Source organism: Helicoverpa zea, chromosome 29 (assembly GCF_022581195.2).
Source record: "Helicoverpa zea isolate HzStark_Cry1AcR chromosome 29, ilHelZeax1.1, whole genome shotgun sequence".
In the NCBI taxonomy this organism is placed as follows: Eukaryota; Metazoa; Arthropoda; class Insecta; order Lepidoptera; family Noctuidae; genus Helicoverpa; species Helicoverpa zea.
In genome coordinates this window covers 704464-730938 of record NC_061480.1, presented here as the reverse complement: position 1 = coordinate 730938, position 26475 = coordinate 704464, and the positions used below count along the sequence as shown (strand labels likewise).

At 39.7% G+C, this 26475-nt stretch overlaps 2 protein-coding genes across 8 annotated transcripts; both read left to right on the top strand.

Moving 5' to 3' along the window:
- Positions 1–1748: 1748 nt before the first annotated feature.
- LOC124644283 (nuclear polyadenylated RNA-binding protein 3-like) lies at positions 1749–8460 on the top strand. 4 transcript variants are annotated; one of them, XM_047183552.1, is made up of 11 exons: positions 1749–2116; positions 2361–2550; positions 2890–2976; positions 3887–4122; positions 4336–4422; positions 4893–4937; positions 5420–5488; positions 6412–6474; positions 7067–7171; positions 7397–7468; positions 7764–8460. In XM_047183552.1, the coding sequence occupies exons 1-11, from the start codon at positions 2043–2045 to the stop codon at positions 7822–7824; spliced, it is 1089 nt and encodes a 362-aa protein (XP_047039508.1). In that variant the 5' UTR covers positions 1749–2042; the 3' UTR covers positions 7825–8460. The 4 variants fall into 4 exon arrangements, with proteins under 4 accessions (XP_047039508.1, XP_047039511.1, XP_047039510.1 ...); XM_047183553.1 differs by having other exon boundaries at positions 1802–2116; positions 7400–7468; XM_047183555.1 differs by lacking the exon at positions 7067–7171 and having other exon boundaries at positions 1800–2116; positions 7400–7468.
- A 405-nt stretch (positions 8461–8865) lies between these two features.
- Positions 8866–25661, top strand: LOC124644268. 4 transcript variants are annotated; one of them, XM_047183529.1, is made up of 13 exons: positions 8866–9013; positions 10061–10165; positions 10545–10715; positions 11577–11681; positions 11801–11887; positions 12220–12461; positions 12819–12902; positions 13900–13968; positions 14744–14806; positions 15301–15396; positions 20768–21588; positions 22740–22861; positions 25270–25661. In XM_047183529.1, the coding sequence occupies exons 2-11, from the start codon at positions 10067–10069 to the stop codon at positions 20829–20831; spliced, it is 1080 nt and encodes a 359-aa protein (XP_047039485.1). In that variant the 5' UTR covers positions 8866–9013; positions 10061–10066; the 3' UTR covers positions 20832–21588; positions 22740–22861; positions 25270–25661. The 4 variants fall into 4 exon arrangements, with proteins under 4 accessions (XP_047039485.1, XP_047039483.1, XP_047039484.1 ...); XM_047183527.1 differs by having other exon boundaries at positions 15295–15396; XM_047183530.1 differs by lacking the exon at positions 8866–9013 and having other exon boundaries at positions 10082–10157; positions 15295–15396.
- Positions 25662–26475: the final 814 nt, after the last annotated feature.

Below are 26475 nucleotides of genomic sequence, written 5' to 3'. Positions count from 1 at the left end.
GGCAGATGCCGTACAGAAGTCCGGTCCGCAGCGGGCACTACCGCCAGCTTCAGTGTAGGTGTTGGCTTACATCAGGGGTCGGCCCTCAGCCCGTATCTCTTCCTGCTTGTAATGGACGCGCTTACGGCAGATATACGGGAGGAGGCACCCTGGTGTATGCTTTTCGCCGATGACATTGTTCTGGTGGGGGAGAGTGGGCCAGAGGTCCAGAGTAGATTGGAGGCATGGCGGCTGAGACTGGAGATAGTGGGTTTAAAGGTGAGCAGGAGTAAAACCGAATACCTTCATTGTGATTTTGGCGGTATTTCGGGACCCATGACCATAACCCTAGCCGGCATGCCCCTACCAGTTTGCTCCGACTTCCGGTACCTTGGTTCACTCGTCCAAAGTGACGGTGAGGTGAACAGGGACGTTACGCATCGGATCAATACTGGATGGATGAAGTGGCGACAGGTAACTAGCGCTATCTGTGACCCGCGGATGCCCCTCAAACTGAAGGGCAAAATTTACAAATCCGTCATTAGACCTGTCGTCCTGTATGGATCGGAGTGTTGGGCATTGAAAAAGAGGGATGAGAAGAGAGTGCATGTAACAGAAATGAGAATGCTGAGATGGATGTGTGGTGTTACAAGAATGGATATAGTGAGGAATGATTACATTAGAGGAAGTCTGAAAGTAGCGCCAGTTACAGAAAAGATGAGGAGTAGAAGATTGTCGTGGTATGGACATGTAATGAGGAGGGATGATACGCATGCAACAAAGTGTGTGCTAAGTATGAATGTAGATGGATGGAGAGGAAGAGGAAGACCTAAGAAAAGATGGATGGATTGCCTGAAAGATGATATGAATAGGAAGGGAGTGAGTGTCAGTATGACGAGTGACAGGGGAAAATGGAAGAAAATGACATATTGCGCCGACCCCAAGTAAAATTTGGGAACAGGGCAGGAGAAAGAAGAAGATATAATCAAAGTTTTATACATTAAATATATGACTAAAAAATAATCTGTTTTCTTTAAATCTGTTTGCAAACTATGATGCTATGTAGGTGTTCGTATTTATAAAATTAAAATCGAGTATTCGAAATTAATATTTAAAGGTTAATCAGAAATATAAGTTTGTGAATTTTTAAAATGTAGGTAGTGCGTTTAGTGTATAATTTTATTATGATGATATCCTTCTAGCCGATTATCAGCTATAGCGGCTGTTCAGCAGATCAGCCAGCTGCGGAGGAAATATTATAGTGTAGATACAGGTGCACTCATTGTTCCCTCACTCCCACAGCCCGATAGGAGGGCAATTTGATACCACCAAAGAGAGATCAAAAGCAAGACCGATATTGACGTGCTCTCTGAAGCACGTTAGTTTCAATAACCTACTTCCAGAGTCCGGGCTGTTTTGTGAAAGTTCCTAAAACCCACAAAGCGATTTCGGCACGACCCGGGAATAGAACCCGAGACCTCGTGCTCAGCAGCCGCGCTTGCGACTGCTAGACCAATATGTTCTGTATACATAGGGCTGCCATCTTGAATTTCGCTAAACCCGGACAAACATTTAAAAAACCCGGACATTTGGCGTAAATCGCATTTTTCCCCTGAACCTAATTTGTAATCCCTTTACTATTAACATATACTTAAATTCAATGAGGTGCTTCCTTACATGAAAAGTGTCGGGGTTTTCCCCGGACACTTCTTGAAACCCCGCCCGGACGGCCTCCAAACGAGGACAAATCCGGGGAAACCCGGACGGATGGCAGCCCTATGTATACATTTCTGAACGATATACCAATGTGTCAAATAAGATGGCGCTTATTATGACATCAACTGTCAAAACAAAACCTGAAACTTTTTAAGGTTATGTTTTCTTTAAGCTGATTGTTGAAAAACTTTGCAAAGCACAATAGAAAAGTTATGAGCAAGTGGTCATAAATAAGTTGCTCAGTACAAATATCTAATTGGAAACTTCGGCTTAACCTTGTTTGTGTCAAGATAAAGATCGTTTATTTGTTCAACTTTCTGTGCACTAAAAAAAATACCTACGAAAATATGCCAAGTTGCGCGCTAATCTACTGTAATACACGCTATGGTACAACGACTGGACCAAACTGCGGTTTATTTTCGTGAGTATATTTAGTGTTTTATTATCTATATGTGTACTTTATATTATAAAGAGGAAACATGAAAAAAAGGCTATGTTATTCGGGAAAAGTATAGCTTTCCAACAGTGAAGGAATTTTTGAAACTTCCGGCGCCTTCAAGGAACAAAACAAAAGATGTTTCCTCCTTATTATAAACGTATAGATTCAAAACCAACTTAAAAAGAAAACAGTTTTACTCAATTGAATTATTTTTTTTCTATTTTAGTTTTCCGAAACTAAATAGACAGGAACGCGAAAAATGGGTCAAGTTCGTGCAGAGTGAGCGCGGAGAAAAAAAATGGCTTCCGTCCGCTGCATCAAAGTTATGTTCCAAGCATTTTAAAAAAGATGACATTTACCGTGGAAAGACTGGCCGGTTGATGTTGAAAAAAGGAGCCGTGCCTTATTCACGTGAAGTAAGTTGCTTGCTCCTTGTTACAACCTTTTTATCGTCCCACTGCTGGGCTGCGGCCTCCTCTCACACGGAGAAGGATTGAGCATTAATCACCACGCTTGCTCAATGCGGGTTGGTGTTTTCAGACTTAATTGTCCAGGTTTCCTTAAGATTCCTTAAGATTCCATTGGTCTCTAAGATATACTTAGAAAGTACATACAAACTTAGGAAAGTGGCATTGGTACTTGCCTGACCTGGAATCGAACCCGCACCCTTATTCTTGAGAGGTTGGTTCTTTACCCACTAGGCCACCACGACATTTAAATAAGAAAATAAGTTTCCGTTATATATGTGTTAACAGGTTGAATCAGCGAATATAACACGGAAGGTTTGTCCGAGCTGTCATGCGACTCTTCCCGACTCCTTCCAAGCAACTCAGTCTAGACATGTAAGTACCTACTTTTTTATAGTGGTAAATACCCTTTTTCAAAAATTTAAATACATAATTATTCTAATAGGAATTGATATTTGTACCTACACTACATAACAAATAATATTAAACAGGTCTTGATATAATACATACGCTGACAGCAAAGCAACAGTCAGATTCACATTATATACAAGAATTAATTTTATTCAGTGCAAAAAACTTTGTCAACTTATCTATACTAATATTATAAAGAGGAAAACTTTGTTTGTTTGTTTGGTTGTAATGAATAGGCTCAAAAACTACGGGACCGTTTTTAAAAATTCTTTCACCATTCGAAAGCTACATTATCCACGAGTAACATAGGCTATATTTTATCCCGGTACGGGCAGTAGTTACCACGGGACGCGGGTGAAACCGCGGGAAAACGGCTAGTAGTTAAATAAGTTTTATAGATAGGTGTTTTTTATTTTGTTGTGTTTTAGTACAGAAAAGAATATGTAGTTATTGACAGCGAAAGATGTTTATTTTGTAACCGATTGTACGGTCACAGTCGTCATAGTAGGCACGGGCGGCAACGCGAAACCGGTTTACTGACGCGAGCGCTGCTCCAAGCGCGTAAGAATAGTTAGTATCCATATTTTGCTGATTTTAGGGCGGATAAAAAAAAGATAATACTGATGATGCAGATATGTTCTGTTAATGATTTTGGACCACCAGTTTTCTTTTTTCACGGCTTAAAATTTATTCCTTTATATTTGGGGGCACGGTAGTGCTGCCAAGCCAAGTCAAGCAAGCGCATATATCATTTTGATCCTGTATTAAAAATATCTTATAACTTTTTGACAGTGCGTGTTTCGATATGATTGTGAATAGGATGACGAAATAAGAAATAAAACAAAAAAATATACATTGTCAAATATTTTGACAGAAGCAAGTGAGATCAATAATAGCGAAGGTATACCACTTCTTGGAGCGCGAGTACGAACAGTTGAAGAGCTTGCACCCGGAGACGGACTGGTCTCCGCTGAGCAGGGTCAGGCAGCGCGCGGCCGTCGCCACCGGCGTCTCGGAGCCCGACGTGCTTCACATACTTAGCGAAGAGTCTGACAGGCTTGTCGCCGAAAAAAAACCTCCCAATAAACGAGCTAGAAATGCCCACGAGAGGTGAGAAACTTTAACCACAGCGGCTGTTCCGGAAAGGTATCAGCCAGCTGCGCAGGACATATTATAGTGCACGAGCATTTGCGCAGACACAGGTGCACTCACTATTCCTTCACTCTCATAGCGCGATGGTACGGCAATTTAACAGGATTGTAGAGAATATATCAAGCCTTTTCCAAGCCGCTATTTGCAATAGTTTTTCCTTTATTATTTCAGTTCATCTGACGACGACTATGATGATGATGATGATGATGGAACAAGCAATGATGATGACGACAGTGACAAACAAACTGAAGATTTAATGTGAGTATTAGTTATTAATGTCGTCTTCTGCCTAGCCTTTTGCCAACTATGTTGAGGTCGGGTTCCAGCGTTACCGGATGCAGCTGAGCACCAGTGTTTTACATGGCGGGACTACCTCTTTGACCTCCTCAACCCAGTTACCCGGGCAACCTAATACCCCTTGGTAAGACTGGTTGTCAGACTTACGGGCTTCTGACTACCCGTAACGACTGGCAAACATGTTCAATAATGTTTATTGTGCCTTCCGAAACACGGTCATTGGTGTCCAAGATATTGTGTTGTTCCCAGCAAGGCCAAGGTAAGCCGGGGCTGCGGGCTTGTTCGAAAGAGTTACCGCGGCTCTGGTACATACGCGGCCTACGACGGAACACGACGGTGTTTAGTCAGTAAGAGTCTGACACTCCCTCGCCGCTGCTAACCCACTGCGGGAGGGTCATTTGATGATTTTATCAACTTATTATCATTTGCAGGGAGGAATCGAGCGTCTACATAGGTAACGTGAAGTCTGAAGCCAAGTAAGTATCTAATTCTTTTATATATACTTCATTTGAGTAGGCACTTAATTAAAAACTTTTTAAGCAAATACATATTGCACAAGTTAACTACGGCTTAAAATAATAAATCATCCTAACTAATATTATAAATGTGAAAGTAACTCTTTCTGTCTGTTACGCCTTCACGTCTAAACCACTGAACTGATTTTAATAAAATTTGATACAGAGTTAGAGTTGACCTTGAGAAAGAACATAGGATAGTTTTTATCCCGGACTTTTGAAGAATTCTCTTGGAAACGCGATATAACCGAAATCTAAGCGGGCGAAGCCGCGGGCGGAGGCTAGTTGTTAATATTCTATTTACATTGATTGAAAGTGCATTTTAATTTTAAATAAAGTGCCTACTTAAGTGAAGTAAAAATACCTATGAATGCTTCAAACAGTTGAAATACATATATATAAGTAGGTATAATCTACCAAAATATGCATTTTTTTGTTTGCAGCCCACTACAGGAGACTGAACCAGAAACGCTAATTATTAAGAAAGAACCAAAAACTATCACAAATGATTCGTAAGTTATATACTTAGGATACCTGTGAGTTACCGCGGCCCTGGTACATAAAGGGCTTAAGAAAGAACATGGTGGGTTTTAGTCAGTAAGAGTCTGACACTCCCTCACGCTGCTAACCCACAGCGGGAGCCGTTATTTGATAATTTCTCACAAAAAAGAAGTTATATACCTGTAAAGTTTAATTTCTCTGTGAGAGCTAGCAAACTTTTTTAACATTATTTTTTATCTGCCTTTTTTAATATAATTTTTCGATCATATCACTATTAAGATGCCACATTTTTGCTTCTAGTTTAGTATTTTAAAACCCACTCGCACGATTTAAGAGGACGAATTGGAATTTTTGGCCCCAAGGATTTCAATTTTTCTCAGTAAATACAAAACGGATCAAAATACAACTTGGTTATCTGAAAGTTCATGATATAAACCTTATTTTGTTAGACGTAGAAACATGATTAGGTAACTTTTATAACAGAGAAAAATATATCAAACATACCTCTTCTAAAAAAGAGATTCACATATTATGGGCATACGGGACCGATTTAAGCCTCTTAACTTTTTTAGTAGTTGAGTATATACATACTCTTTAAAATTGTAGAAGGAATTTTTATCAAATTATCATTTCTAAATAATAAAATTACAAAACCATTTTGTCGCTTACGACTTTAAGTTATAAGCTAGCGCGCGTATTGTTATCCTCGCCCCGCTCAGACGCTCCGACCCCTTTTGGCGCCTTAGATGCGCGTGCCGGTTATGGAATTATTGTTGACCAATTCCTCGCCTTAACTATAACGATAACCAAGCCATAACCAGCCGTATACTTGCCGCGCATTGCTCACATCGGCGATTTGACTACTGACAATAGTTCGGTTATCGTTATAGTTAAATGGTGCAACCTACCATAGTTGTTTTTTTATTTATTTTAGTGTACCGGAAAAAGTCTGTACGAAACGAGAGCGGCCAAATAAACCCAAGATGCAAGATATCAAGTAAGTGTTTAAAATCATCTGCCTAGCCTTTTCCCAACTATGTTGGGGTGGGCTTCTTACCAAAGGGTATTGGGTTGGCCGAGTTACTGGGTTGCGGAGGTCAGATAGGCAGTTGATTATATAGACTGGAAGCCGACCCCAACATAGTCGAGCAAAAGGCTAGGCAGATGATTGTTTTTCTGCTTTTAAGTTTACTAGTTAAAAAAACGCTTTTCCTTCCTTTTCTGTCATCGTTTTAATTCTGGGGGCACGGTAGTGTTTCCGCCAAGTCAAGTGTATTGAATATGCTGGTAAGATACCCGTGCCCTGTAGTGGAACTGTAAACGCATGGTACAAAAAATCATCATCTCCCGTGTTTTCCCAACTATATTGGAGTCGGTTTCCAGTCTAACCGGATGCAGCTGAGTACCAGTGCTTTACAAGGAGCGACTGCCTATCTGACCCCCTCAACTTAGCTACCCGGACAACCTAATACCCCTTGGTTAGACTGGTGTCAGACTTACTGGCTTCTGAATACCCGTAACGACTGCCAAGAATGTTCAATGAAACAGGACCTACATAGAAATAAATAAATTTTAAATATTTGTTACATCGGCTCGAAAACAAACAGCTCTGCTGTCGAGGCGTGCCGCGATGACATAGTGCGACGAGACAAACAGACAACTATATCTCAACCAGCACCACATGTGCACACTCAGTAAGTTGTCACCCTATGTCGTCCCATCGGGCTATGAGAGTGAAGGAATAGTGAGTGCACCTGTGTCCAAGCAAATGCTTGTGCACTATAATATGTCCTGCGCAGCTGGCTGATCTCCTCATGTGAGAACAGCCGCCGTGGCCAAAAATCGGCTAAGAGGACATATTTTATCCCGGTATGGGCTGTGTAAATAGGTACTTACTTAATTAAATTTATTTTTGTCAGCAGGCAGATTACAAAAGAAGTGTCAAGTTCAACTCGCTCGAGTACGGTAGACAATATGGAGACATCATCTGAGTAAGTATATAATATTATATTCTTTGTTGTAGATATTACATGATAATTCGTAAATTTTCTTAAAATAACTGTTTAAAAACAATTCTTAAAACCATTATATTTTCCAAATGGGAACTACTGTCCGTACCGGGATAAATGTAGCCTATGTTACTCGGGAAGAGTGTAGCTTTCCAATTGTGCAAGAAGTTTTCAAATCATACTTTCGGAGCCTTCAGGATACAAACAAAATGATGTTTTTTCTTTATTATATTTCATAGATTTCCTACTACCGTTAACACACATTGCATTGTTGCAGGGACCCGTTAATGCTGTTAACAGAACAAATATCTATAATACAGGAAGAGGGAATTAGTTAACTGTTGTCCCTCGCATATCACTTTACTTGATATACGTATTGAATGTTAGCTGCCGACCGCACATGCCGCGACTGTATAAAGTCGGCCGCAGCTGCACGACTGGGGTTTGATTCTGCTAATTTTACTTAAATGACTTACGACTGATATCCAACTAAGATTCAAACACGACTCAATTACTATAGAAGTGGCATTCCGCTATTTTTTCTTTTAAATAAAGGTTTTTATCCTTGTAGAGCAGACTACCCTATAGACCAAATGGCAAACCAATGAAAAGTAAAAAAATAAATATTATAAGCGGAAAGCCTGCTAAGGCTAAAACTGCAATTGAGATTCAATTTTTATCCAATTGTCACATTATTAGCAGAATCGAGCCCCTGTTTTGTACGAATTTGGATCAAAAGAACGGTTTTGGATCGAAGCGGCAGCATACGGTGCAGTCAATGTAGGATATCGACCGATTTCATGCAGTCGCTGCAAATGAGGTCGACAGCTGGCTTTCAAAACTTTCCTTTAGAGTTAGGCAAATATCAGAACTATAAATGTATCTAGATTACAATTTTTTTATCATATCAGTAGTTTATAACAAAAATAATATTTCTTATGTTAATTTCTTTATTAAATAAAAAAATGAGAAAATGTGTTCTTTTTTTTCTTTTCCCGCGTTTATATTGAATTCTGACAGCTACTATCTACTAAATTCACTATATAGTATTTACATTGATGTTTAGCCACACAATCACTTAGATTATTCAGTCATTTATACAGGGTTACTTGTAAGTAGACCGCATCCTTTCATGAGGTGATAGTATAGGTCAATACGGACAAATTTGACCATGGCATACACTGGGCAAAAGTTAACCCGTTTCAAGATAAACGAATTTCAAGATCAGTCGTCTAGGTACACGTATAAATTTTTATTATTAGTCAAAAGTCTCGTTTTTGTGGATTTTTGTGTGTTTTTGTCAATATGTCTATTTCAAGCTGCGTTCCAGCCATCGCTGCGCTGTCAAATGAGTGTCAAAAAGGCCGCTATGTCAAATTGTCAATATTATTTGTTTTGTTGTGAAGTTCAGTTCGGTTCTTAAATGTGAAGTGAGGACGTATTTTATTCATTTGTCATTTATAAATACAAAAACCGGTTTAAAATAATTATCGTATAAAAGTTAAGTGTTTCGTGTATGAAATTGTAGTAAGTACATACCTGTATTAATCACAGATTACTTAATAGTTAGGTGCTTAACCTAATTCTCCGTTAGAATAGGCACTTAACGAAAGGTAAACACAAAAGATAGAACTTTTTACAAAAATACATACTATAGTTCGGCCATTCAGAGAATGCGTTCCTGACACGTCGCGATTGAACTGACGACGTAACTTTGCAATGGCGTTGCAGTTACGATAAAAATATTTTTGCTGGTTGTTTACCGTTTTAACAATTGAGGAGCATTAAAACAACATTATTATATCAATAATCAATGAATGTAGTTACGTCGTCAGTTCAATCGCGACGTGTCAGGAACGCATTCTCTGAATGGCCGAACTATAAACAAATGAACTAGGTACTGCTTAAAATAGTGATTAAATTGAAAAAAGTAGTTGTTATTCTTATTATTGGTGAAATTAGTTTTTAGCCGCAATTTATTGTGATAATGGTTTTTTAAATAAAACTCATACCTATCAAGATTGTGTACTTATCTTAAGTTAAATGGAATATAAATAGTTTTTTTTTTTAAATGTGTAGGTATAGATCGTTAGATTAGTAATAACAAATAGGTATATTGGTGTGAGGAGATATTATGAAGCAAGGAGATTACCCAGGCATCGGTACCTCTCCCGCAATAAAGGCACGGGACCCTTCATCCATCATAATGTCACGAGCCTTTTCCCAAAATACGGGTGTTCGGGGGACGAGGAACGTTACTAGCTCCGCCGTCTTACGTCTCCTTTGAAACCCGCCCATTATTTTCAAAATAAAATCACGCTTATGTTATATGCAGAACATTTATCTGGGGGCACGGCAGTGCCCCAGCCAAGTCTCGAGCTCATCTTTTTACCACAACATCTTTGTAACACATTTTTTATACTATGTTTTATGCGAATGAATAAATCTTATCTAACACGTCGTTAGTTGTAGTACGCGATCGTTTTGATCACGCCTACCGTACGTTTTTACAAGAAGACGCCTGACCTACCTGTCTTATGGTATTTCCGCTGATTTCCTTCGTCTATGGTGCAGATAAACATGGCGCCTCAATTGTCGCAGACACAGAGAGAGCACATCATAGCGCTGAGATCCAGTGGATGTCGCGTGACGGACATATGTCGACTTACAGGTATTACGGTGAGTATATAATTATTTTATAAGTAGCCTCTACCAGCAGTTACACCCGCATCCCTTGGGAACCTCTACACGAACCCAGATAAAAAGCCTTCCTCGATAAATGGATCGGTACTTCCTGAGATTAGCACGTTCAAACAAACACACTTCAGCTTTATAATATTAGTATAGATATGTGTGTATAAAGATGAATCACCTTTTCCCTTGGTCACGCTAGCTGAAAATCAGAGAGGAGATAGCTTGGACAAGGGAGAAGGACATACGATAATACATAATTTACCAATAGAACATTAATTTCCACTATTGTGATAAGATTGCAAATCTATTGAAGACATTTGACAGATTCAGGTAGCTCAGTAGTTGCTCATACCTTTCTCTGCAGAAAAAAACAATTTACCTCTGGCTCCGTCGCTGGGAGGAGGGAGGAACACTGGAAGGTCACCGCCGGCATATGTACGCGAGAGCCACCACCGCTGAAGATGACGAGGCCATCGTGGCCGCACACTCTGCAGACCCGAGCCTCAGCACGAGGGTATCCTCCAAATCTTACAAAGTGAGTTTTCGACGTTACCACACTAAATATTATCCGTCAAGCGTATAGCCCGTACCGGGTAGTCAGAAGCCAGTAAGTCTGACACCAGTCTAACCAAGGGGTATCGGGTTGCCCGGGTAACTGGGTTGAGGAGGTCAGATAGGCAGTCGCTTCTTGTAAAGCACTGGTACTCAGCTGAATCCGGTTAGACTGGAAGCCGACCCCAACATGGTTTGGAAAAAGGCTCGGAGGATGATGTATAGCCCGTACCGGGATAAAATATAGCCTTCTAGCGACACGCCCGGCTTCGCATGGGTGCAATCCTGATACTGAATACACTACAGATAAAGAAAAATGTTATTATACATAAAAACCTTCCTCTTCAAACACTCAATCTATCAAAAAAGCCGCATTAAAATCCGTTGCGTAGTGTAGAAGTTTTTACGCATACATAGGGATATAGGGACAGAGAAAGCGACTTTCTATACCTGTATAGTTATCGGCACGAATCTTGAGCTCTGACCTTCACCTGCGCAAAAGTAATTTATTGGGTCCCTTTTGTAGTATGAAGTGAGGGGCGGGGGCGGGCTAAAGCGGTGATTGGCCCGCAGTGCATCGCGTCATAGCCGTCACTCGGGATTGGTTCTTTGCTAATAAATCACTTCTGCGCAGATGTAGGTCAGAGCTCAAGATTCGTGCCGATAACTATAGTGATGTTACTCGGAAAGAGTGTATCTTTTCAACAGTGAAAAAAATTTCAAATCGGTTTTAGTACTTTCTGAGCCTTACGCAAACAAACCAAAAAAAAATCCTTACTACTATATGTATTAGTATCGCTTTAAAATTGTAATCTTAAGCCAAAACAAGCAGTTTTTGTTATAGATATCAATGGACACAGTGAGGAGACGTCTTAAAGAAGCCGCAAAGAAACGCAGTCGTCCTGCCAGGAAGAACAACACCAAAGCCGATAAGGAACCAAGAGTCAAAGTACGTTTAAGTACGTAAACTAGTTGCCGACTGCAGCTGCCGACCGCACATGCCGCGATTGCATGAAGTCGGAATAGTTAAGTGGTGCAACTCACCTTAAATTGTATATTTGTTAACAGACTGAATCAGCGAATGAAACGCGGAAGGTATGTCCGAGTTGTCATGCGACGCTTCCTGACTCCTTCCAAGCAACTCAGTCTCGACATGTAAGTTGTTAAGCCCCTAAACAAAAAATTAAGAAACATTATTCTAATTATAATTGATATTTGTACTTTCGTATCATCGTAACAAAAAATATGAAGAAAGTCTTAAATATTGTGCCGTGAGAGCATAATAACATATTCACATGGATATTTATTTGGGGGCACGGTAGTGCTGCCAAGCCAAGTCAAACAGGCGTGTTATTTATTTATTTTATTTGCGTTTACCAGTTTGATCCATTACTAAGAAGATTTTATAACTTTTTGACAATGTGAGTTTCCAAATGATATCAATAGGTTGGCCAAGTAAAAAATAAAACAAAAAATATATTTCTTAGGAGCAAATAAAATCAGTGATAGCGAAGGTATACCACTTCTTGGAGCGCGAGTACGAACAGTTGAAGAGCTTGCACCCGGAGACGGACTGGTCTCCGCTGAGCAGGGTCAGGCAGCGCGCGGCCGTCGCCACCGGCGTCTCGGAGACCGACGTGCTTCACATACTTAGCGAAGAGTCTGTTGGGCTTGTCGTCGAACAAAAAACGCCCAATAAACGAGCTAGGAAAGGAACTACTGAGGAAAGGTGGGTAACTTGTGACCTTTTATAATTTTCAGCCACGGTAACTTGGCAGTCGTTACGGGTAGTCAGAAGCCAGTAAGTCTGACACCAGTCTAAGCAAGAAGTATTGGGTTGCCCGGGTAACTAGGTTGAGGAGGTCAGATAGGCAGTCGCTCCTTGTAAAACACTGGTACACAGCTGCATCCGGTTAGACTGGTAGACGACCCCAACATAGTTGGGAAAAGGCTCGGAAGATGCTGATGATCATCATAGGACGACATCTTTTAATGAAAATGGCTAGATATTTGGTTAAACTGCTACTTTCTCAAGAGTTGTCTTTCCAAGCCTCCATAATTTGCAATAGTTTACTTTGTATTTCAGTTCATCTGACAATGATGATGATGATGATGATGATAGAACAAGCAATGATGATGATGACAGTGACAAACAAACTGAAGATGTACTGTGAGTAATAGTCTAGTTTTTACCCGAAAAGCTCTGAAATTGCTAAATCGTATTAAAAATTGTATTAGCTATCGCGTTTTCTATCTTAACAATATTATAAAGATTATTACTTTGTTTTGTTTATTCACACTTCGAAAGTGCTGAACCAATTTGCAAAATTCTTTCACAAAGGCACACATATTACGTACTGGCTTCTGTGAGCGGTTTCACCCGCATCCCGTAGGAACCACGGCACGAACCCGGATAAAAAGTAGCCTATAGCCTTCCTCGATAAATGGGCTATCTAACACTGAAAGAATTTTTCAAATCGGACCAGTAGTTCTTGAGATTAGCGCGTTCAAACAAACAAACAAACTCTTCAGCTTTATAATATTAGTATAGATTTTATCCGATTACGGTAAGAAGTTCCACTGAAACCTGCAAACCGAGGAGACTAATTCTTAAAAATAATTCCTCCTGTTTAAAAAAATACCTATGAATGCCTCAGACAGGCGGAATATGTAGTTATAAACATTTAAGAGGACGAATTGGAATTTTTGGCGCCAAGGATCTCAATTTTTCTCAGTAAATACAAAACGGATCAAAATACAACTTGGTTACCTGAAAGTTCATGATATAAACCTTATTTTGTTAGACGTAGAAACATGATTAGGTAACTTTTATAACAGAGAAAAATATATCAAACATACCTCTTTTTAAAAAGAGATTCACATATTATGGGCATACGGGACCGATTTAAGCCTCTTAACTTTTTTAGTAGTTGAGTATGTACATACTCTTTAAAATTGTAGAAGGAATTTTTATCAAATTATCATTTCTAAATAATAAAATTACAAAACCATTTTGTCGCTTACGACTTTTAGTTATAAGCTAGCGCGCGTATTGTTATCCTCGCCCCGCTCAGACGCTCCGACCCCTTTTGGCGCCTTAGACGCGCGTGCCGGTTATGAAATTATTGTTGACCAATTCGTCGCCTTAACGAATATTTTATTTTCAGTCCACTTCAGGATTTTGGCCCAGAAACGTTGACTATTAGCCTAAAACCAGAAGCTATCGCGAATAATACGTAAGTTCTTATATAATATTTATTTTGGGATTTAATTTATTTATGACTTTTTGAGATAAAATAGCAAATTTATTTATTTTTTTAAGATTCATTTTTGTCTCAATCCAATTTGTTGAATCTATGTCATTGTTGCTCTAGACTCTAGAGGATAAAAACGGTCCAGTCTAACCAAGTGGCATTGGGTTGCCCGGGTAATTGGGTTGAGCAGGTCAGGGCCCCGATTCTCCTAATTTTACTTAAGCGTCATACGATTCACGTTCGACTCGATTCGACTGAGGTCCAATCCCGACTCGATTACGATTGAAGCGTATGTGGCATTCCGCTATTTTTTCTTTGAAATAAACATTTTTATCCTTTTCTGTCATTCAATAATGAATCATTTTGTCTGCAAATGATTTACGATTCCAAAATGATTGTACAGCAAACTACCGTATAGACCAAAATCACCAAAATAGCAGACCAATCGCACACCAATCAAATGTCAATTGAATACGATTGGTCTTTTATTAGTAGCAGAATGCCCGATATGGTTAAAACTGCTATTGCGATCATATTCGATTCGATTTCTATTCGATTTTGACAATATTAACTTAGGAGAATCGGGCCCCTGATAGGCAGTCACTCCTTGTGAAGCATTGGTACTCAGCTGCATCCGGTTAGACTGGAAGCCGACACCAACATAGTTGGGAAAAAGGCTTGGAGGATGATGAGTTTTGAAGAGCAAAACTACTCTTTCCGAGAAGGTGGGCTGAAAATGTTTATTTTTTTGTTCTAGTGAACCGGAAACCGTTTGTATAAAGCAAGAACCCCCAGATGAACCCCATAGTCCAGATATCAAGTAAGTCTAAACAAAAACATATCTCCCGAGCCTTTTCCCAACTATGTTGTGGTCGGCTTCCAGTCTAACCGGATGCACCTGGGTACCAGTGCTTTACAAGGAGCGACTGCCTATCTGACCTCCTCAACCCATTTACCCGGGCATCCCAATACAGCTTGGTAAATATATACAAAAATATTAACTAATTATTTTTCATCCCTGGATGGGTGAGATGGCACCTGACCCCAACATAGTTGAGAATAGAGGCATAAAATTATTTACTCGCTTAATTTTTTTTCAAATTTTTCATCTTTTCAATATACCTCCGAGTTTATATTTTTCTAAGTTCTTAACTTTTTTTAATATACGTACCTACTTATCTGGGGGCACGGTAGTGTCACCTCCAAGTCGAGCGTTTTGATTCTGCTTATAAAAAGCCCGTGTATTGTGGAACTTTCAATAGTCAGATGATGACATACATACATTATTTATATAACTCATTATATTAGTTACAGTGCAAACAGCTCTGCTGTCGAGGCGTGCCGCGATGACATAGTGCGACGAGACAAACAGACAACTATATCTCAACCAGCACCACATGTGCACACTCAGTAAGTTGTCTACAGTTTAAACACGCTTTCCAAGCTCATTACTAGACTTTAACTAATCTAAACACAGCTATGATACGATGTTCCATCATGAAGTTCCAGTTCATATCTTCCGGCTCCATCATCAGATCAGTTCGACAGTACCATATTATTGTATTGTCATCAGAACTACATATAGCTGCCAATAGGCATGATGACAGTAATCAAAAATCATTAAAATAATATATTTATTAAATTAAACTTGAAGCTTGGAATATAAAACGCGCATTGTTTTCTTTATTAATAATGTGATTAATATGTATTTTTATAAAATAAAATTACGAAATAAGGCAATCCGCCATGATATCTTGAACACCAATCAGAGCTCGTGACGTCATCTCTCAAAACAACTCGCGCGAAAGCGCGCGAACGTCACATTTCGTTATTGTGAACTTCCACTGCGATCTTTGTTTTTAATTAATTAATTGTTTATAACACGAGTTATGGAGCCCGGATTTATCAAGGCAAACAGCGCTAAGGACAATGCTCAAAAAAAACCCAAGCCCGGCGCAAACGAAAAGTAACTCAAATTATAGGTAATAATAAGTAATGAAACACTGCATAGGAGGCATCATCGAAATCAATGGCTATATGTGTGAAATTGCTATTTGATTTTTAAAGGGGTAACATGAGCAGCTGGGGCTTATAGTTTAATTAAAGTGCTATCTGAAACAACAAACAAGTAATATGGCAAGTAATAAGCCTCTGCAAAAAGATAAATCAATACCGAAGTACAGCTCGGGACTTTGGGATGCGACGCAAGCCTTGTCCAAACCGGGTTAACTTCACTTTAGCAGTGTTCTTTTACATCTAAATTCTTTATACGAGGGAAAATGGCAGGAATGGCATATAAGGATATCACCGCTCCTGTATTCATGGGTGGAGAACATTGGGCTGCAGCGCCCACGTCATCGCGTCATGAGCGTTTTACATTACTTAGGATGGGCTAGACATGAGGAACAGTTCGCGCATCCCGCAACATTTTTGGATCATGTCATGTTAGAAATAAATAATCGATGACTTTTAAGCATTATTATTAAAATGAAAAGTACATTCATATCGTGTTTTAGTTCATCATCCTGTGTTTTAGTAAAAGTAGGTAGAATAGTGGAGAAGTTGCCATAAACATGTCATTATGTACACTCTTAAACCACAACTGTATCTGTTTGCTGTTCCTTTTACTAATACATTATGTTACCTCTAAAATCTCGAGTAGCAATGTACCGCAAATGTTAACATTCGAATAGCAATTTCACACATATAGCCACTGATTTCGATGATGCCCCCTATGTAATATTTAATTACTTATTTTTACCTATATTTTGAGTTACATTTCTTTTGCGCCGGGCCTGGGTTTTTTTCTCATACTTCATGAGCATTGTCCTTTGCCTAGAATTGATATCATAATGCTGGGAGAGTTTTTGGCATCAAATAAAGATTTTTGTTCAGCTGAATTTAGAAATGTTAAAACTTCCATGTAAGTATACTAGTTTAATTAAAAAAACTTCCATGTAAGTGTATTAGTTTAATTAAAAAAACTTCTATGTTAGAATATTAGTTTAATTAAAAACAATTTTAGTTATAAATAATTCCTTAAATAAACACTTACATATAAATACATGATATGAATAAAATGCGTAATATAACAGCAATGAGAGATGAAACCTAACCTCGAAATAGTTATTTACATTATAAACTATGCTAGAATCTAGAGAACTATGTAATAACTTACATCAAAGTGATCTTCACAAAAATAAAGTTGTACCCTGGGCAATATTGCTTTTGAATCTCGCCTTGCAAGTTTAAGCCACTTGTTTCGTACTTTTTTATTGTGAGGAACGTACACAAATAACTTATCAGGAGTTGTTTTGGATGTGTTCTTACACTGGGGGACCCCACAACACCTATGCCCTTTCGAATTCATATTTAATAACACAAAAAACTTAATTATTGCACGAGCGTTGTTTACTTGCGTCTTGTAATTTCAGTCGTGACGTCACAAGTGGCGACATGACACTGACAAGCGTTTTCGCGCCGGATTCAAAGTAGACAGAGAAAAATGCAATTATTTGATAAAAAAACTTCGCATTTTCTTAAAATTAATTATTTTTCATATAAAATAGACGTATACCTACATCGGGGTACGAAGAATCTCCGGGTTACGGGAGGCCACCAAACAAAACTGACTCTGGCGACGTACAACGGCCGCACGCTACGGCTTGACTCGCATCTGGCGCAACTCGAGGTGGAACTTGGGAAGATTAGGTGGCACATATTAGGGTTATGTGAAGTTCGAAGAGAGGGGGAGGACACCATAACCCTCGAATCAGGTCACCTAATGTACTTCCGAGAGGGAGACCAACAATCCCAAGGTGGCGTTGGGTTTCTGGTTAATAAGTCCCTAGCTGATAACGTTGTGGAGGTGTCTAGTGTGTCGAACAGGGTAGCGTACCTTATCATAAAGCTCACCGACAGGTATAGCCTCAAGGTAGTGCAAGTGTACGCACCGACCTCGACACATTCAGACGATGAAGTGGAGGATATGTTTGATGATATATCAAGGGCCCTCCACTTCACTACAAAGACCCATTACACCGTTGTCATGGGAGACTTTAACGCTAAAGTGTGAGTACAGATTTGCGGCGAATCGGCAGTAGGATCCCATGGATTTGGAAGCAGGAATCATAGGGGGCAAATGCTCGTCAACTTCCTCGAACGCGAGGGGCTGTTTTTGATGAACTCCTTTTTCAAAAAGCAGCCCCAAAGGAAGTGGACGTGGCAAAGCCCCGACACTATGACTAAAAATGAGATTGACTTCATCGTGACGAACAAGAAGCACATATTCAGAGACGTCTCCGTGATCAACCGGTTTAATACCGGGAGCGATCACCGACTTGTCCGAGGCTCTCTGAATATCAACTTCAAGGCCGAACGTTTCCGTCTGATGAAGGCCAGGCTCCGACCAACACTGCTCCAAACCATGACAGGATCTGAAACGTTCCAGTCAAATTTGGAGAACCGATTTGCCGCCGTGGAAACCACAGCAGACGTTAACCAGAACCACGAATATGTGGTTCGGATCCTCAGGGAGGAAGGTTCGAGATTCTGTAACATGCAGCGTAAGGGCAAGAAATCAAAGCTTTCGGAAGAGACATTAGGGCTTATGAAGAAACGACGTGAAAACCCGCCTGTCACTTCGTCAGCTAAGCGGGCTCTAAACCAAGAGATCAACAAGCACGTACGACGCGACCTCCGGTGCTCCAATACTCTTGACATTGAAAGAGCAATTGAGCGGAATCGGGGGTCAAAGGTGTTCGTACAATCTCTTGGAAGAAGCCACTTGACGAAGCTGACCACAACAAGTGGAGAAGTCGTAAGTCGTATCGGCAGTCCTTTCGGAAGTGGAAAATTTCTATGGCCGGTTATACGCATCGCATGCATCCCGACCTGATCCCGGAAATGAGGATTCTAGAGCCACATTAACACGCCATTTCACCGAAGACCTGCCAGAAGTCAGCAGTGGCGAAATCGAGATCGCTCTGAGACAGCTCAAAAATGGAAAAGCCCCTGGCGAGGATGGCATTACAACAGAGCTATTAAAAGCGGGAGGTAAGCCCGTACTGGAGGAGCTCCAGAAGCTTTTTAATGCCGTCCTTTTCGAAGGGAGAACTCCAGAGGCGTGGAGTAGGAGTGTTGTCGTCCTGTTCTTCAAAAAGGGAGACAAAACCCAGCTGAAGAACTATCGACCCATTTCCCTCCTAAGCCACGTCTATAAGCTGTTCTCAAGAGTGATCACGAACCGACTTGCGCGGAGACTCGACGAATTCCAACCACCGGAGCAGGCTGGGTTTCGGAGCGGATACGGCACCATAGACCACATCCACACAGTGCGGCAGATTATACAGAAGACCGAAGAGTATAATCAGCCCCTGTGTCTAGCATTTGTGGACTATGAGAAGGCCTTTGACTCGGTTGAAATCTGGTCTGTTTTGGAGTCCCTGCAGCGTTGTCAAGTAGATTGGCGATACATCCAAGTGATGAGATGTCTCTAAGAAGCCGCTACAATGTCGGTCCAAGTACAGAATCAGCAAACAAGGCCCATACCGTTGCATCGAGGAGTGAGACAAGGGGATGTTATTTCCCCGAAACTGTTCACTAATGCAATGGAGGATATGTTCAAGACGCTGAACTGGAAAGGACAACATCAATGGCGAACACATCTCACTTGCGATTTGCTGACGACATCGTCATCATGGCGGAAACGCTGCAGGACCTACAACAGATGCTGAACGACCTGGCTGAATCTTCTCTACGCATCGGCCTGCGGATGAACTTGGACAAAACCAAGGTCATGTTCAATGAACATGTTCTACCGGAAACGATTGCGATACACGGCGCCGTTCTCGAAGTTGTTCGGAAATATGTATACCTCGGGCAGACATTGCAGTTAGGTAGAAACAACTTTGAGGACGAGGTGAATAGGAGAATACAGTTGGGTTGGGCTGCATTTGGGAAGCTACGTCGAGTCCTAACATCGTCGATCCCACAGTGCCTAAAGACAAAAGTCTTCAATCAGTGCGTCCTACCTGTCATGACTTACGGAGCCGAAACGTGGACACTGATGGTACGGCTGGTCCACAAGTTTAAAGTCGCTCAGCGGGCTATGGAAAGAGCTATGCTTGGCATTTCTCTGAGGGATCGCATCAGAAATGAGGTAATCCGTCAGAGAACCAAAGTCATCGACATAGCCCACCGAATCAGCAAGCTGAAGTGGCAGTGGGCTGGCCATATTAGCCGAAGAACCGATAACCGTTGGGGTAAACGAGTTCTAGAGTGGAGACCGCGCCTCGGCAAACGTAGTGTAGGACGTCCTCAGGCACGGTGGAGTGATGACTTGCGCAAGACGGCTGGCAGGAGCTGGATGCGAGCAGCCGAAAATCGATCTCAGTGGCGTGCACTTGGAGAGGCCTATGTCCAGCAGTGGACTGCTGTAGGCTGATGATGATGATACCTACATCATACAAAGGAATTTAAAAATTTGTCATCATACCTATTTTCATGACGCTACGATCCTTGGAAGATGGTAGAATTACTTTTACTACTTCTTTGTCAGTCGTTACGGGTAGTCAGAAACCAGTAAGTCTGTTATCAGACTTACCAAGGGGTATTGGGTTGCCCGGGTAACTGGGCTGAGGAGGTCAGATAGGGCAGTCGCTCCTTGTAAAGCACTGGTACTCAGCTACATCCGTTTAGACTAGATGCCGACCCCAACATAGTTGGAAAAAGGCTCTGGAGATGTTGATATATCGTTAACACAAATATTGTATTGTTGCAGGGACCCGCTGATGATAGAAGTGAAACTGGAAGAAATAACAATAGAAAATGAGGGGATTAGTTAATATATCTTTATGTAGAATTACTTTCAAATGTAAAATTCATAATGATTCATCCTTTCTATACAGGGTTACTGGTAACTCGACGTATTCCTTGACATCATAGTAGGGTTAAAATGCAACAAATTAAGCCACTAAATGTTCTACCGAAATTCAGTAGTTTTTGAGTAAGTAAGGGTTTTAGATTTTTTGTGAAAAATCCCAGATTAAATTATTTGAAGCCAATTTGAAAATTATTCACGGGGCGACTGTACTGAAATTGAAGTTATTATCATAGTTGACACCGTAGCGGAACGTTTTTAATAACTAAAAGTTCAAAATGACTAAAACTTTGGTGAAGATCACTAATCAAACATTTTTTTTTGTAATTCGGCTTGAATTTTGTCGTTTCATGCTTAATGCCGATGCCGAAAGCGAAAACTTTTTGAAAAACATTCTGTGGACCGATGAGTCATGTTTTGACCGTGATGGTATCACAAATTACCACAATTTACATTACTGGGTACCGAAGGGAGAAGGAAACCCTAAGAAACTGAAACCAACCGCATCGCAGCGTAAGTTCTCGCTTAATGTTTGGATGGGTATTGTCGACGATAAGTTAATAGGCCCACATATTTTACCCCGAACATTAAATGGGGAACTTTATGAAGATTTCCTAAGAAATAATTTAGCAGCACTGCTCACGGATGTACCTGAAGAAAGAAGGGCAAACATGATATACCAACATGACGGATGTCCAGCCCACTTCCGCATCACAATTCGACAATTGCTGGATGAAAACTATCCAAACCGATGGATTGGGCGCGGTGGGCTGATTCCGTGGCCTGCACGAAGCCCTGATCTAACGCCGCTAGACTTTTACGTCTGGGGTCATAAGAAAGACCTAGTTTATGTCACCCCCGTAAATTCAATTGAAGAACTAAGGGAGAGAATAACAGATGCGGCGGATCAGATTAGGACCACAATAACATCAAGAATCACAAAAACCGAAGTGAGGAAGCGAATAAGAGCATGTATTCGAAACCGAGGACAGCACTTCGAACAAGACGTGTGAAATACATGTTATTACAGACCACAAACTCATATTGATTATAAATAATGATAATGTTCACGAAATTGTTTAATTTGATTTTCCGAATAAACACCTTCTTGTACTAACGCAAAAACGATTTTCATAATGCAGTCCAAGACTTTGTATTAACTTTCATACCTTTTTGGATAGCTGATAAGACAAGGATATTTTTCTAATAATTTGTACACCTGGTGTAGTGTATTTTTTTTTGTGCTAGGAACATTTTTTATGAAGTAATAGCAAAAATTACAAAAAAAAAAAATGTTTGATTAGTGATCTTCACCAAAGTTTTAGTCATTTTGAACTTTTAGTTATTAAAAACGTTCCGCTACGGTGTCAACTATGATAATAACTTCAATTTCAGTACAGTCGCCCCGTGAATAATTTTCAAATTGGCTTCAAATAATTTAATCTGGGATTTTTCACAAAAAATCTAAAACCCATAGAGCTATGCCTCATTAGGACGCCAATGGCGACGTCGCCGGCTACGTATCCAAGTAGTTAGTATTGAAACGTATGGTGCCTAACCCACTTGGCGACGGTATGGCAACGTCGCCAAATTGGAAGCGTGGCCAGCAGCTACATTTCCTTACGTGGCTTCTGGCTACTGTGGCAGCTTGGCGTCGTTGCCACGGTAGCCACTATAATGTACACGGTAAAGCGCACCTCCCTCACTCAGTCGCCAGTGTGGTCGCCAGTTAGCCGCCATTTTGTGTCGCTCAGATTTTAACAACTGACAGTCGAGACGCCATGGCCACTCAATTTGGCGACCTTCGGATGCCAGAAGTAGCCAGATCTGCGTTTCTGGCGACGTCGCCATGGCGTCTTAGTGAGGCAGAGCTCTTACTTACTCAAAAACTACTGAATTTCGGTAGAACATTTAGTGGCTTAATTTGTTGCATTTTAACCCTACTATGATGTCCTGCAAGGAATACGTCGAGTTACCAGTAACCCTGTATATAAAATAATAGTTTAAAAAAAAAACTAAAAAACACGCTTTTTATAGAAAACCGAACTAAAAAATAGCAAATAAATTTTAATGAATTTAAATTAAGAAAATAGTGTTCAAAATTTCAATGAATATAAATTAATAATAGTGTGAATACAAAAAAAATATTTAAAAAAGCGTGGGGTGCTTTTTAAGGTCATATCGAAATGAAAATCACTCTACTCATATCTGTCAATAAAATATTTATAACTATTGACACCATGCACCCCACGCTTTTTTAAATATTTTTTTTTGTATTCACACTATTATTAATTTATATTCATTGAAATTTTGAACACTATTTTCTTAATTTAAATTCATTAAAATTTATTTGCTATTTTTTAGTTCGGTTTTCTATAAAAAGCGTGTTTTTTAGTTTTTTTTTTTAAACTATTATTTATTTTCTACTTTTTAGTTTGGATTATTTATAATAGCTTTTTAATTTTAAACTATTGCACGACTCGTGATGCGAAGCATCAGAGAGTGCTTTACGATCGAAAAAAATTTTTCGCCTTATTTTGGCAACTATTTTTAGTATTATAACCTTGTTAGTTAAAGGAATCAAGATATTTTGCATTTTCTGTTTTTTAGTTAGTTTTTTTTTTTTTTTTTTAAAGTAGATTTAGTTTTTTTAGCTATTATTTGTTTTGTAGAATTAAAATTCTCTTTAGTATACAAAAATTTGACAATATTAGAGAAAACGGCTAAAGATAATTATTGGAAATAAAAATTAACAACGAGTCCTGCCTTATCGACTGTTGTTTCCTAGCTAAGCTACTAGATGATCTGCTGACCTACTAGTACACAAGATGGGGTGATGATAAATAAAACCTCCTCTGTGCACTGTTCTAAGCTGGTATATTAAAGTCTTACATTTTTTTTTTTTGTGAATGGCATCTCGCAGTTCAGCCTAGGAGGCTGTTGACTGCTTAACCGGTCAAATCCCTGTGGATGCCTAGAGTTTAAGGCCTCCAGCCAGGGAAAAACATTTTGTCTTAGAGTATCGCTTGTAACGAAACCATAGCGCGCATTTAAACGCGACAACGCCATCTATCGAGCGAGTAGGAAGCATTCAAATGTTAGTCGCAAACATACCGCCCACCAAGGACGTTACTGAAGGAACGTCCTTGGTGGGCGAAAATGAACTAAGAATGAACTATACTTAAAAACATTTGAACTACATAATTTGCACTTGTACTGTATACATTAAATTTGAACAAAATTTACACATTATGACTCATATACAATGAATATATACATAATAAATATAACAATTTGACCTTATACTAACAAAGTTTAAATATGAATAACAATATTATCTTAAAATAATTAACATAGATATGGAAAGACAATTTAACAATATTGTGATTTTGTACATTTGATCTAAAAGTAAAGTAGTAAATATTTGTTGTATACTTACTTGATTTTAAACATATGTAAAGTGTAAATTTCTTCTAAAATAACATGCGTAAAACATAAAGCTTATTAAACTACGGGTAAAATACATATTTTGGATGTTGGTCTCTTGATGGTTGAGGATTTGGTGCGTAACGTGACGATACGGGTGATATTACGAATAGTTGTCACTATCCATACAAGTGGGAAGTTCTCATCAATACAAAGAATATAAGTCCAAACGAGGTATTTTACATATTCAGTTTATTTGTTTATTTACTCAGTTGTCGAGTTCCCTCGACTTTCTCTGGTCTCCATCATCAGGTCAGCTCCCAACCTTCACTGTTGCATAGGTTTTGTCAATACAAATAATTTAAGCCCAAACACGAGGTTTACATATTCAGTTGTCGAGTTCCCTCGACTTTCTCTGGTCTCCATCATCAGGTCAGCTCCAAACCTTCACTGTTGCAAAGGTCTTGTCAATACAAATAATTTAAGCCCAAACACGAGGTAGTTTACATATTCAGTTGTCGAGTTCCCTGGACCCTCTCTGGTCTCCATCATCAGGTCAGCTCCAAATCTTCACAGTTGAATAGTGCTTTTAGGCGTACACCTGAGTGTCAAGTTTTTACCCTATGTATGCCTACAACTTTCGAAGGTTGCCCTCGATTTCTCAGGGTTTCCATCATCAGATCCTGACCTGATGACTATGGGACCAACTGGCAGCTATTCCGAGTCGAACAAAAAAAGAATCACGTAGATCGGTCTATAAACCTCGGAGTAATCGATGTGTATGTGTAACCTCCTCCTTTTTGGGAAGTCGGTTAAAAATGGAATAATTTTATCAAATTAGTGTATTGTCATCGGTCCTCAATAAATCTACAAAGTTTGAACGAAATCTGGCCGTTTAAAGTGGGTCAAAATCGCGCCCAAAGAAGTCGGTTACAAACATACAAACATACAGGTGAAGCTAATAAAAAGCGTGTAAAAATTAATCCGTATATCCCTTGGTCACGCCATCTCGCGCTATCGGCTGGACGGTTAACCTGAAAATTAGAGGGAAGGTAGCTTGGACCCGGTATAAGGACATAGGATAGTTTTTGTCACCATCCGGCTACGGGAAGCAGTTCTCTCGGGACGTGGGTGAAACCGCGGGAGGAAGCTAATACTAATATTATAAAGAGATTTTTTTTTGTTTGCTCCGAAATTATGGTTGAAACATAATGATGGAAATACTCTGTTGTATTTTATTTCTTCGTTTTTTAAAGAGGTACAGTCAACTTCAAGTCAGTGGTAATAGTTTTATAGAAAAATCGTACTTATTACTATTGAGTTCATGTGCATGACAGTTACCAGTAATGTGCAGTTTACTGTACAAGTTACAAATGCTGTGTTTCTAAAAATAAAATTATTTAAAACCTGTATATTTGTTGTTTTATTTCGTCTTACCCGCTTTGTTGTACTGCATGAACCAGGCGTCGAGCGGGCGTTGAAGTACCTGGGACTTGTCCTCGACAACTGGTGGAACTCCGTCGAGCCTTTCCGACGTTAGGGCCCCAAACTATAGAAGGCAGGTGCTGTCTTTAAGCGGCTAAAACTGGAGCTCAAAATCAATGAAAATATATATAAATCTATCAATATTCGACTTCATCCATTTGCCTAGCCTTTCCCAACTGCATATTTAGATCGGCTTCCAGTCTAACCAGGGGCCCGATTCTGCTAAGTTAATAATGTCAAAATTGAATCGCAGTAGCAGTTTTAACCTTATCGGACATTCCGCTACTGATATAAGACCAATCGTATTCTAATGACATATTTTTTTGGTTCGATATTGGTCTGCTATTTGGTCTATACGGTAGTCTGGCTGTACAATCATATTGCAATAGTAAATCATTTGCAGACAATATTATTCATTGTTGCATCACAGAAAAGGATAAAAACGTTTATTTAAATTTAAAAGAAGACAGCGGAATGCCACATACGCTTCAGTCGTAATTGAGCCATGAGTGGATCTCAGTTGGATATCAATCGTATGTCGCTTAAGTAAAATTAGCAGAATCGAGCCCCAGATGCATCGGAGTGCCAGTGTTTCACAAGGAGCGACTGCCTATCTGACCTTAACCCAGTTACCCGGGCAATGTTATACCTCTTAGCACAGATTATATAATAAATAAATAAATAATGTCAGGACACCT